We start from the raw sequence: 14097 nt of genomic DNA on the forward strand, positions 1-14097 counted from the left end.
TCAAGCACTTCCGCAGTGAGAGGTAAATTCTCTCGGTCGGGTTTTCATAGTACCTTACAATGAAGAAAAAGATGCAGCTGAAGACTTCTGTTCCTGCAGAGCTCGTGTTCCTGAGCCTCAGTCGTGGGGACAAGAGGGAGTACGTCGGGAGGACTCCTGCACTGCACGGCGACTAGTCAAAAAGCTGGCAAAGGGCAATTCTTCAATATCCGGTAGCTGTAGTCAAGTACACAAACTGGTGTCCCTCTCCCTGATTATTCGGTTTCCTGCAGCACTCTGAGGAAGATACAACCAGCTCCGAGAATGGTATCCAGATGGCTTATTGTCGAGTTGATTGGTCCCACCAACTCAAAGGGTGAAGTCGCTCTTGAAGGGCTTCTCTGTCGAGATGAACTTGGCGATTCAGACCTGCAGAAGGGCTTCACCAGGCAAACCAATGGTCCAGGAGTTGCAGCAGCTGTCCTCTTCTTTCGTTCCAGTGGTCGACTCTGCCTTCCAAGCCAAGAGACTCGCCTTTCCAGCCTAGCTGCCACTCACTTAGCAGGGTGGCTGTCCTTGCTGGACAGTCAATCGCGCCAGAGTGCATTTGGGTCTCCTAGGAGACTAAGCACAGGGAGTTTCGGGCATCTTCCTCACATCCTGCCCACCCGGGCGCCAGAGGCGGTCTTCAGTCCTGAAGCCCGCCAAAGACATAAAAACAAAGGGACCAAACCTGGTTTGGAGTGCAGAGACAACTCTAGAAGGACCTTTCCAAAAAGAAATGGCCCAAAAAGACGACCAGGACCTGTTTTTACAGAGGGGGCTCAGACGCCATCTTGAAAAAATGTCTCCCTCAATTTAAGGTTACCATTGTTCGTGGTCGGGGGAAAAATCATGGTAGTTTGTTGTAAAACCACTGCCACCAGCCATTTCGAGAGGAAAGGATAGCATTTGACTGCTACATGAGTTTCTAGACACGGGATACTTTCTAGACACAGGGGATACTAAGTAACTCCTCCAGCACTCTTTTGTAAGATGGGGTGTACTGGGTCTAGGCATTTGGAAAGACTAGTAAATTCAATTTCCTTTTACTTTCTCTGGGAAACAGTTTATCCCAGAGAAGGTATTTAAACCTTGCGACAGCCTAAAAGGCTTCCCTGTGTCAATGCACTGAGGGTGCTGTGTGACATAAATGAAAATATGCTGCCTATGGAGTTGTTGTCTAAAACTCCATAATCAAAGAAATAAACACAGAAAACAAACAGAATTAGAAAGTCCCAAAGTTTAGAATAAGAGCTGGAGGGCTCTAAGGTGGGATGAATTGGCACATTTATGAGAATTCTCACTAACAAAGACACAAGTAGTAGCTGCAAAAACTGAAACCTCATCTTACATTCGTTATTGCTCACATTGGTTCGATACGGCCGAGGCATGGTATAAATTAGTCGCATAGATGCATACATGACGTCTCAAAGTGGATAAGAGGTGGGCTAATAACTGTTCGGTGAGTCCCCATCGTTTCGAGCATTCTCCTGCATAGACAGTAAATTACGAAATGGCTGCCAAATGTCTATTGGTTTACAGTTCATGGGTTGCAACATGGACCAATGTTCCTCTTGATCAGAGGCCCATGTGATGGCACGTAGCCAATGTGCCATGGACAGGGAGGGGGCGCGTAGCCATAGTAACAGTGTACATCTAATTGCCAGCAACATAAAGCGGCTTCCCAGTCTGTGGAAGCACTGTTTGAACCTGTGGAATAAAGGGGTAGGCTCAATGGTGCAACCAAATATCAGACATCTTCCCCCAGAATGCTCACTGGGCGGAGTAGGTGCGGGGGTGGTGTAGCCTGACTGAGGTGTTGTGGAACCTATGTAGTAACTTTTTTTTAAAATTGTTTTAACAAGCAGAGGTCCCCCCAACACTCCCATTACATCCAGTATTGGTTCATCAGGGGGAGCATAGTGAATTCCACCCAAGCTGTTTTAGCAACTCGGTCGGAGCCCCGTGCAATGCAACCAGCGCGTGGAGAGCCTCTGCGTTGGCCCGTGCAGTTCTTGAGTGTAATAAAGAAATCCCATGCTGTAAACTTCCCTCATGGCTGCATAGCCATCCACTGCCGTGCTACTTTATTTATTTTACGGAATGACAAAGAAATTCCACAATGTAAAGGGCAGGGTTTGTCTAGCATTCTCCATATTTTGGACCAAGCCAGTGCTATTGCAGCGGTGCGGTTGCTGGGCCTTTTCATACAGGCTGTAATATTAGTGAGCGCACGTTACTGGGGCCTGCAGCGTACCACTTATCTTAACATGTGGATGACCTGTGTCTGTGTCGAACAAGTATGCTGCACAGTACGCCTGCTCCGCTACCCAGTATTTTCCAGTCTAGGGCGGCAAGCCCAACCTGTATGTAGGGTCTTGTTAGTGCATCCCATTTTAGTCTGCTGCTCCTGCGTGCCACAAAAGAACGCAGTGCCAGGCCACTTTGCTATATCTAGAAAGTGGTACAGAAGCTTCGGGAGGGTGATTGTTACCCAGCTGGTTATCGTTAAGTGGGAGCTTGGCCCAGGCGCAGAATTTAGCTGTCAGTGGGGTAAATATACCCCATAGTTGTGGTATCAATCGACACTGGATGCCGTGTCGCGACAATACCAAGGAGTGTCCAGGCAAATCCCAAAAGCGACTGTAGTGTTGGTGAGGGGGAATAGTTTGATTTAGCACAGTTGACCTGAAGACCGGGTAGGATTCCGAAGGATCGGACTTCATGCATGATTGGGGCTGGATTCAGCTTGGTGTCTCGTACAAATAGTAGTGCGTTGTCCGCATAAAGCGAGATAATTTCGGGCTCACCCAAGAGCCTGATCTTTCTCCCCCCGCCCCCACCACCCCTTTGGGCGTGTCTGTCGGATCGCATTTGCAAGGGGTTCATCACTATGGCAAACACTAAAGGAGATGATGGGCCTTCCTGTTGTGTCCGGCTGCACATGTCAATGGGAGCCGAGAGTGATGCATTTATATGAACTCTAGCAGTAGGTTATGTGTATGGAAGTAGTACCCACGATATGAATCTTGGCCCAAAGTTGCTAGTACTGCTCACATAAATTGCAAAGATATCGAATAGAAGGCCTTTCGTACATCAAGGGCCACTGCGACTGCTTGTGCTTCTGTGCTCATCTGGGCCAGGACATTGAAAAGGCATCTTACATTGAGCACCGCGGAGCGGCCGGGAACAAAACAAGATTGTTTTGGGTGGATAATGTCTCATGTAAGGGGCAAGGACCAACATCTGAGGCAGAGGGGATGGAACTTGAATTGCTTGGCTGATTTGTCAGGTTTTAGGACTAATCATGGCCTCATGTAGTGTGAGGGTGGAGTGTGTGCAGGATTCTTCCCATAGGGTGGTCAATCGGGTGTCAAGGTGGGATTTAAAGTCAATAGTGAGGCCGTCCGGGCCGGGGGGCCTTGTGGAAGGGATTCGATGGCAGTGGCAATCTCGTCGGAGGAGATGGGCCGATCACGATTCTTGTCGGACTGCCTTGACAGTGGCAGATAGGGGTATAACGGTATACCATTATAGATACCGTGAACAGCTTAATGAAACTATAATAACTGTCACGTTGTTTATACCGGGATACCGTTTTAGGGCCTGCAGCTATTAAGTGAGCTTTTTAATCTGATTTGGAAAGGCTGCAGTAAGCAAGTGCTGCACAGTCTGGATCTTGCACTGTGGGATGTGGCGTCTGCCAAGGGGGCCTTGTTTGGCAGACCAGAGCATAGGGAAAGTGAGGTCACATTAGTAAATACAGCTTTTGCTGTGACCGCTCTTTCTCCGTGATCAGTAGAGTCTGGTTAAAGATCAGCCGATTTGTAGTTTGCACCAATTTCAAAGATGAGAAGTACACATCCCAGAATTCAAAGGGGGCGGGGGGGGGGGGATGAACTGGATGTCCTTCTGATGCATGTCCACAAAAAACTTAAGCTCTGTAGACTGTATGAACACTGGGCCTATCAGTGCTTTGTGCCAGTATATAAACTGCCCCCCCACACTGTCCTCCCTGTAGATTTGCATATTGGCACTGGAGTTGTTGCTTCACTTGATCCTTCACCTGCCTTCTGCATATGGCACTGGAATCGAGCAGGCAGGACAGATTCTACATTCAATTTGAAGTATCCAGAGCAATGGGGGTGAGATTTCTCAGGTCTATCCTCGATTTGTGACACCATCCGTGAAAGCATTCCTCTGTCTCAACTCACATGACATGGGTCCTAATGCGCTCAGATCTGGGGTAAATGGTAATGATGGGGCTGTGGTGAGGTGGTGGTCTAGGCCATATTCATGCTGATATGTATTTTAACTTTGTCATTTTCAAAGTTTTTGTGCCACTATCTTTAAGAAGGTGAATGAACATGTATGAACAGCGCCCACTGAACGCTGTCCTTTTAGGATTACATGGTCAGTGGTAACTCCAGGCAGATGGTAAACAAGCTATAGTGTTTTGATCAATATGCAACCTTTCGGTGAGAGTGTTGGCTATGACCTTTTGACAATAGAAACACAATGACAAGCGCTTTCAGACCTCACATAAGTGACACTTCTTCCTTTAACGGGCTAAAGCGTTATTAAAACAAACTTTTAGGACTGATTGCAGCAAGGTGTCATGATGACCATGCCATGTGGTTCCAAAATAATGCAGTTCGAGGCTGATTTTCAAAGAGATGACCTGTGACTGGGCAGCAAGCTCATTGCTCAAAATGTGCATTTTAACACGTCTACTAGTCATTTTCATTCAAGGCGTTCAACGAGTGAGCGCCATGAAATACCAAATCTGCAGCCGCCTTAGATTCTTGGAGGATCAGCTAAAAATGTGCAGAGACCAGTTTCAAAGTGCTGACAATTTATGACCTATAAGAACATAGATTAGTTAACTACACCTGCTATACCGCGATATCCATGATATACCATCATTTGGCAAGAAGGTTATCATACCGCCATAAAACCAATACCGTGACACCCCTAGTGACAGATTATCTAAGTATTTGTCTATCTTGAGGAGGGTTGCTGTGTCTGAATTAGTGTGTGTGTGTATATATATATGTATGTATGTATGTATGTATATATGTATGTATATATATTCATGTTTTACGCCCAAACCCTGAGGTATCACAGCATAGTTGCAGACAGTTTAGTTATTACAATCTTACAAAATTATATGAATACATGCATGCGAGCAATGGCAGAATAGCAGTGTGATCTAGAAGAGAAAGGGAGGTTAGCAGGAAGAAACCGTACAAGTGAAGAAAGACTACCGGGTCAGATCATGGTGGCATGCATGAATCGGAAGGGGATTTGGTGTTGATTAGAATTGGTTAAAGAGCCAGGTTTTTAGTGCTTTTTGCTGTTGGGAGTCTTCATTTTTGAAGTAGGATGGGAGGGAGTTCCAGTGTCGAGGAGCTAAGACTTTGAAGCTGCTAAACCCCGCTCTAGTGCTTTTTGTAGCATGGTATTTCAAGGAGGGAGTGGTTGCTGGATCTGAGGAATCTGGAGTAAGGTTTTAGAAATACTGCATTGTTGTATTTGGGGGGGGCTTTGTTGGCAATGCATTTGTGTGTAATGCAAAGGGTTTTGTAGATGATTCTTGCCTTAATGGGGAGCCAGTGGTTCTCTTTCCTTATATTGGAGATGTGTAGAGTCTTTTCTTTATGCCTAGTGCTGCTCTCGGGGCTTTATTTTGCAGGAGTTGGAGTTTAGTCAGATTAGCGTTGGAGGTGCCTAAGAGAAGAACATAAGAACATTAGTGTGGAGTAAAAGGAGTGGAACACCTTGGTCACCTCATGAGAGGTGTGAACCAGTGCTCCAGTCGTCTCGTAGAATGGAATATGGTGGCTTCCCCCTGCTTGTCGTGTGATCCAAGCTATTAGCTTGCCAGGGCGCTCACCTTCGCCCCCCCGACCCCCATATTGTCTTGCCAGGCCTGGGTTATCTAATTTTAGTTCTCTGTGTGCGAGTGCCCAAAATCCATCAAGCTCAGCCTTAATGTCTCCCAGGGTGACAGCACCAGGTGTGGATGCATACTGTAGCTACAACCTCCTTAGGTTAGTTTCGCTAGTATGGATATCTGGCCATATTGCCTTGAGCAGCCCTGACTCAGTGGCCAGGGTCATACCCTGCATGTAGAGGCCTCCCTCGTGTGTCAACAGAGCCTGTGTTACTTTTGAAGTACTCATCCACGCATCTCCCCAGTTCGTTCTCAAATTCGGTCTCTAGTAATGCCTGAGGTTTAAATTGCCATACCCTTTTTAGCACCAAGTGCAACACCCAGTGCTAGTATCGGTGTATCCGTGTGATCTGAGAAGGTTCGATCTAGTATGTCAGTGCCGCTAAGATGGGTTATGAGGGCACAAGATAGCCACCACATGTCTGTCCGGGAGTGGGAGCCATGTACTGTGGAGCAGTAAGAGTATCTACGTGATGTTGGTTTGAGCAACCTCCAGGCATCTACCGTCTCAAGTCAGCAAGGCCCTCTCGTATCATCTGGGCAGCCCTGGTCAATTGTCGAGGCCTACTTCCGGACCTGTCGCTATCTACGTCCACTATTGTATTGAAGTCACCACCCCCACAAGACTGGTATTGTGTGGGGAGAAAGGGGATACAACGCCAGCAGTTCGATCGTGGAGTAAAATTCAGCATCACCCACGTTTGGTCCATATACATTCAGCAGGACTATTTCCTGACCTCTAAACACACCCTGCAATAGTATGAGCACCCTAGTGGACCCAAGTGTGCCGGTTTGTGGACATATGGTATGAACTTATGAATAAGGATCATAACTCCCCTACATTGGGTCAAGTGTGCAGTAAAATATTGTGTGCCCCAGCTTCTGGCAAACTTCTCGCACCCTGCAGCTAGTGCATGTGTTACTTTTAGAAAATGATACGCACCCCGTGTCTTTCAGTATATAGTTGCAAGCATCGCTTTTTTGTCAGATTGCCCATACCGCAGCTCATAAATTGGCAAGGGCTCAACCGCAATCAAACCAGAACATAAACTGGGCCATGCAGACAGTACAATGGAACTGTAACTATATGGTGCTGCTTTTTGTCAACGTACACCGGCATGTCGAGCATTTTCTGTTTAACCCACAACCCCCCCCCCTTCCCCAAGCAGAGGAATGATTGCCCCAATTCCAACATCCCAACAACATATGCAACTTTGCATGGGGGGGGGTGCGGTCTGCAGACCTCAGCCCGGGATCTACACAGCCTAGCTTTACATTTTAAGTGAACTGGTTATGGGCACATGCTTCCTAAGTATACACAACTAAGTGGTGACAATGCGAACAGTGATTTTGGGGGAAATGCAAGTGGGTCCACAGGTTGATGCTTACCGACAGAAACCTTCAGGGAGCAGTCAGCAAGGAGGCCTGGGGATCTGGCGGAAGTATATAAACTGGGGTCAGCCAGGAAAGTGGTAATGTAAAAACCTCTTGGCTTACTCGGGTGTAGTGAAGAAATGCACCTTTTTGCCATGTTCATTTCTCAGCTTGGCCGGGTAAAGCATGGCATATTTCACATTGAGGTCGCAGAGTCTTTTATGTGGCCATAAGTTTTACGTCCCTGATGAACAGTGACCGAGAAGTCTGGCTACACGTGTATCCTGTTGAGCACAGAAGTATTTTGCCCTTGGCCCTCACTGCCCGCAGTAGCGCTTACCTGTCTCGGTAGTTAAAGGAATGGTTCGCCCAAAAGATGGGCAATAATAAAAAAAATATATACTTGCACTTGAAGTCCCTATGTAAAATTTTGAGCAATTGATGCTCAAAATTTACAAAAGCAAGCACATGGGGGGGCATCCTTTTTGTGAAATGGATGCCCGCCTGTGCTCGCTTTTGCGGCACTAATGAAGGAAAAGCCAGCCAGCTGTAGTAAACAAAAGCTACCACTGGGTGGCTCTTCCTTCATTTGTGCATTTCTTCACTATACCCAAGGAAGCCATGAGGTTTTTTCATTACCCCTTTCCTGCTGTCCCCAGTTTGGCCAATAAAATGTTTTGGGCGAACCATTCAGGCTATGATTGGGCAAAGTGGAGCGCCGGGTTTGGGGGCATGCAATGGGCCCGTTCTATCGCAAATTTTGGCGATCATTTTGGGGTGTCCAATAAGGAGAGTAAGGTGCATTCAATAAATTTGCCACATTGACCCTGCAATGTTTTCTTCTGGTATACCTATTAGCCGCAGGTTGTTCTGCCGGGATCGTGATTTGAGGTCTTCATTCTTTTTGCCAATGGATAGCACATGTTTCGAGAGCGAGGTGACATCCACCCTAAGGACAGCAACTTCATAATTGGTAGTGCCCATTTTATGTGGGTGTCAGTTTTGTCCATCCAGGATTATATTGAGCTGATTGTGCCAATTATGTCATCCAGTTTTGTGTGGATGGCGGTGAACCCCTCCCGCGTGTACTCCACCCGGGGGAGCTCACTGGGTTCGTCCGAATCAGTCCCCCCAACCCGCCTTGGCGGTTGCGCTCTCCTCTGCATCAGCACCCTCGGCTGCCTTGGTTGTAGCTTTGGCGAACATGTTTATCAAGGTGTTTCTTGCCGGTTCCTTTGGTCATCATACTTTGTTATGCAGGTGGGGGGGGGTGGTGGTGTATGGTGTGGCAAATGAGGTGGGCCCGGCCGCGACCGCAGTGGTATTAGTCCAATGATAGTAGGGACTGTTGGGCACCGTGAACTGCAGGTTTCAGTTGCTGGTGACAGTAGGAGGGATGGCTGGGCACCCTGGGCAAGGGCTAATCAAGTTGTTGCAAAGTTTGTTTGAATAGAAAGGGGGGGCGTTGGGCTGGTGTGAATGGATATTGTACTCGGCGGCGTTGCAGTGGCTGTGGGAAGTGTTCCGCTTTCACACTCAAATTCAATGTAACTTCAGGTGGCTAGTGGCAAGAGTGTAGTACAGCACCCTGGTAAAACAGCCAACCAGCCATGGTTTCCACTGTTTGTGGGGGTCTCCACATCCGTCGGATTGGGGCAGGGCAGGGCCCTGCATGCCTGTGGTGAGTTCAAGCAGTTGCAGCAAAGCACCTCGCAGGCAAGGTGGACCTGGAGTCTGCACAGTGTGGCAAGTATAGGGGCTATTGGCCAGGGCGTGTTGTATCTTGCATTAAACGGACCCCACCCTCTTTTGTAGGCTCCTGAGGCAGCGTGGGTGTTGGGGAGTATTGCATGGTCAAGGGCCCGCATTGTTAATGCTGCCGTGTGGTAACTGGCCTCTTGCGAAGTTCAAGGAGGGTGTGATCAGGGTATTATGCACTGGGTGAGGTGCGATATGTTGCAGCCTCGAGCGGTCAATGGAGATTACAGCGCTGCGCTCACAGTAGCAAGTTGTGCGTGGTCTCCGTTTGTGAAGGTGCAGTGTCCCGCACTGCAGGGTAGGGCCCGGTTGGCGAATTTACAGGTAAGTAGGGGGTGTGTGGCAAAGATCAGGTGTAGCTGTGTGCTGCGCTGCTGGTAGAATCTGTGGGTCCCGGTGACCATTTAGAGAGACTGGGATGCTGACTAGAGCGCTACACCGTTCTTCGTAGCAAGGGGGTCATGCCATGCTGATCGTAGGCACCTTGAGTAATGGAAATGCTGGAAGCACTGTGCAGCCTGCAGGATACGTTGCCGGGCAATCGCCACAGCGCGAGGTCCAGCCGTATGGTACAAGGCAGGACATCTACTGGCCCAAGGGGGCGGTTGGCGGTATAATCACTGTCCGGTATTGGGGCAAGGCGTACAAGGAGCGGGCATACAAGGTTGAGGAGCGGGCATACTGACCTGGGTGGTCCCCCAGGAGGGTAATGTGGCTGGTCCGTGCCTCCCGGGGCGGGTGTCCCCCTTGCCCATGGCATGGCATAGTCTGGGCTCGGGGCAGCCTCTGCGTCACGCTCGCGCTGTGGGGGAGGAGGGCAAAAAGTCCCCAAGGTCCGCAGGCGACCAGCAGGCTCCCTGGGTAACTGACCACATTAAGACCGGAACTGTACAGTAGTGCATGTATTCCACAGCTCGGGTGGATATCGTTTGAAGCATAACGCACCCTAGTTAAGGTTTTGTTAGGCGCGTATCAATGGCGGGACCGGAGCTCCTCTCTCAGATGGCCATTTTCGTCATGCGCAGCAGCTCCCCCCTTCCCACGTTGCTTATAAAATGAGCGTCTGAAAACCTTTTTTATTGCACCAGATTTATGGTTTGGTCAACCCATTGTTTGAGAAAAGCGATTTTATATATATATATATATATATATATATATATATATATATATATATATAGCAGCCCTAATGTGGCACATAGTTTGCTGTGAAAGGAGACCCTCGTGATGGTCTGGGTAGGAAACTGCTTGCAAGAGTCCCACTTCAAAGTGCCTCAGGAGACAAGGAGGGGAATGAAAAGTGGGTTGAAAAGACCTTGCCTTTACACGCACATATGGTTGAAATTGGTTGTGACATAGCCAAGAGGCTGTGCCCTCCTCCAGCATGCCATCCCATCTCCAGCTTCTCTTCTGTGCCTTTCTTTTTCACTAGTAGTTGGCCCTAAAACACCACTTATTAGCAAAAGCTAAAGGCCGATGACTGCTTGGACGGTATGCCCTGCTGCACTCAGAACGATCTGCAGAGCAGTCTTCTTAAGCTCTTGACTAGGTGTTGGGTTTGTTTTCTAGATGTGCTTTATTTCCTATTACACTGTACACCACCTTCCAGTACTAAGTAATGCCATCCAAATTAGCTCTGCATTTAAAAATTCTGAATGCCCTTTTTTTTGTTTACTTGCAGCAGTCATTGCGGGCGGTGTAGCTGGGCTACTGTTTGCCATCTGCCTCGTAGGCTTTATGCTGTACCGGATGAAGAAGAAAGACGAAGGAAGCTATTGCTTGGAAGAAACTAAGCAGACCAATGGAGGGTACGAAAAGCCCATTAAGCAGGAAGAGTTCTATGCGTAAGCCCCAAAAAGGCCTCCTTTAAACAAGACTTCTTATTCATGCCAGAGTAGCACACAATTTATTTTTTGTTTTATTATGTTGATATTCTGATTGTGTGGCAACGCCTAACCTCTGCCGCAAAACCACTGGATATCTTCAGCATAGGAGATTTGGATTGTTTGTTGCGGGCTTTCTAGTTGAACACCCAAAGACTTGGGGCCAAGGTCTCCTGCTATCGTTCATCTGTCTCACCCTGCTGGAAGGGGGAGGAGAACATTTGCATTTTGACTTTAGAAAACCTCAAGGGTTGAAGACCGATGCTTCACGTTGTTACTTGGCCTTGAGTGTCCCCATTGTCTGGTTGGCTTTGGCACATCTGTATATATTAGGATAGTATTGAAGACTAGTCGTGGACCTGTACTACCTACCGCTGAGTAGCTGCCATGATTACCGCACTTAATAGCAAATACCACAGAGTGCTAATTGTGCGCGTATAGCTTGAGCTCAACCAATGAAACCATGCTAGTTGGATAAATGCAAACCGTGAACTCTGTCCTTTTAAATTTAGAGCGATATTTGTAGGCGTGCAGGAACGCGACACAAGTGCAAATTGAGCACTGCATGCTTTGTATGCTATTTATTCCTGGTAACGTTCCACCAACAAATGTAAAGACTCTCGGATCATTGCAATGATATCAAAGGACTGCTGCCAAATATTCAGGAACGTTGTCCCTGGCTTGTCTGTATTCTCGTACTCTTCTGTCTTTATACAGCATGTACATATTAAGAAATGCCCATGAGTGCCCTTTTTTCTAATCCATTCCCTTTGTTACTGCCAGCATGCCAACCCTAATGACTGGCCCGATGATGGCCATCCTTTGCTACAGAATTCCATTTTCTAGTCTTTTGTATGTTCTACTTTAATCTGTGGCATGTTTGATGCTTAATCTGCATACCTCAGACTTACAAATTTGAGGCCTTGCACATCTGTTGTACATATGTTGACATTACAATATCTGCCCCGTGCCTTATGTGTATTTTGTCCTTTTTGTCCTATGCATGTTTTGCTATATGCTTCCTAGAAATACTCTCCAGTTGTCTCCTGAATCTTTTATACCAAAGACCTCCTTCATGGCCAAGACCGCCTTCATGGTGAGCAGAGTCCCAGATGGGAGCAATGTCTTTGGGGAGGGTAGATACGTGCTGCAACCCAAGACCCACTAAAACCAACCGAAATTTTTGTTATTGCTTTGTACGCATTAAATGTTAAATTACTTTTTGAATGGCTGCATCGCAGAGAAAGCAAAACTATTGAACAGCTCTTTGCATTACTGGCAGTCCATGTTTTGTCAGGAGCATAAAGACTTATATTTTCTTGCAAAAATTAGACTTTCTGCCCGATTTTAAAGATGGTTTTGTGGGTTTACTGTTCCTTAGTACTGTATACATTTCATAGTTCAGTTTCCCTTTTCCTCAAAGAGGCAATGTATCTTTATAACATAAAATGCCAAGAAGTCTTTTTTTTTTTTCTTTTTTCTTGCATATCTGTTAAATTATAATAGAATAGCTTTTCATAAATGTAAAGTTTGTCAGGCTTGGTAGTTGACTGACTTGTCCATGAGCTGGCTGTCCTGTTGCAGAAAGTTACATTCACTGATCCCTCTGTGAAGAACCTGGAAAGTGTTCGATCCAGATCCCAGTCATTAAAGTGCATGATTAAAAACCAGGAACGATTCAATACCTACAAAACACTGTGCTTTGTAATTCTGCACTGCTTTCTTGTTAATGGTTTTATTCACGTCAATTTTGCTTATCTGACCGATCCAAGAAGATCACTGTGAATACACTTGAGTATATTGGCTCAACGCTTTAGGCATAATTTGCCATGCAATGAACACGTTGCTAATGGAGTACAATTCTTGCTTTGGCAACTCGCTGCATTTAAAATACCCAGATTCTACATAACTTCAGCCACTATCTATCTTTTCTGACAGGTGAAAAATAATTGTAAGTGAAATTATAGCAAAATTGTCTTCATAAATTTGAGTGGTGATCAGCCGAAGTGAAAGGGGAAACATTATTTTTTACATTGCGGGAAGAGGTGACTGTTCCTTTTCAGAGTCCTGGCTGGTGTTGGACATGTGCATAATCGCTGTTTACTTCCTGGTGACAGGGTAACTGGGGTAGCATTTGGTAGCCCGCAAATTCCATGTTGTCCTCGATTACCATTTTGAAGCCCTCCTACACCCTCCCACAGGGCCTTTCCCAACTGAGTCGACAACGGTGTACATTGGCAGGAAAGGGCCACCTAAGAACTTTTCTTTATGTACCTACAAACTCCTTTCTTCATTAGTTGTCACTAATCACATTTAACATGTATATCTCATAAATCCTACTATTTGATCCAGATCTTGGAGAAAAAGGTTGTTTATGACAATTTTCTTAACCTATGAGATTGTACTGGCAAACTAAAATGATGTGGATGCCTGCTGTTACTTTTGGAGAAGGACGTAGAAACTAATATTGATCTTTATTTTTTATACATTTTTATTTTCATTTAGTATTTGTGTAAAAAAAAACAGATGATGCACAGCAGTATAATTTTGTTTAATTTTGAAGTGTAGGTTTTACTTTTTTCAGGTTTGTGTTTTTGTATATAATTTTGCAATTGATCCATCTAAGCTTTCTTTGACTGCCATCATTTTACCAGTGACAATATCTTTTTTGCCACTAGAAACACAATTTGTACATTTGGAAAAAACAGATTATGCTGTAGCTTTCTTTTTAGGAAGTAATGCCTTGTTGTAAATAACTGTAAATGAACACAATCTAGACTTGCATTTGACATGTTTTCAAATAATCATATGATGTCATTTCAAACCCAAAGCAATAAAAACTGCCCTTTTGATGCTTGTCCGATTTTTAATTTTTTTTCTGGTCAGAGTGAAAGTTCTTTAAAAAAAAAAGTCTGCATTAAATGTTCATCGATGCACTGGGATGACTTGGACAGCTTTTTAACATCATTTTTGTATGGTGCAGCCTTGCAAGAGTGCCCCTTCAAGATGCCTTGGCGGGGTGGGGAGGGGTTGGGGATGTGCAAGCTTGCTGAAGTAAATTACTCTGTAATTACGGACAGTAAATGTGTTTGAGTGTTGGGGGCAGTG

At 46.1% G+C, this 14097-nt stretch overlaps 1 protein-coding gene across 1 annotated transcript in view; it reads left to right on the forward strand.

Moving 5' to 3' along the window:
• The window catches only part of SDC1 (syndecan 1), a 104317-nt gene extending 90476 nt beyond the window's left edge, over window positions 1-13841 (forward strand). Inside the window, exon 5 of the mRNA XM_069605909.1 lies at window positions 10788-13841. Within this exon, the coding sequence (XP_069462010.1) occupies window positions 10788-10954 (167 nt within the window). The 3' untranslated portion in view covers window positions 10955-13841. The remainder of the gene's footprint in view (window positions 1-10787) is intronic.
• Window positions 13842-14097: the final 256 nt, after the last annotated feature.

The sequence above is a fragment of the Ambystoma mexicanum genome, chromosome 4p (assembly GCF_040938575.1).
Source record: "Ambystoma mexicanum isolate Mex_15411 chromosome 4p, UKY_AmexF1_1, whole genome shotgun sequence".
Taxonomy (NCBI): Eukaryota; Metazoa; Chordata; class Amphibia; order Caudata; family Ambystomatidae; genus Ambystoma; species Ambystoma mexicanum.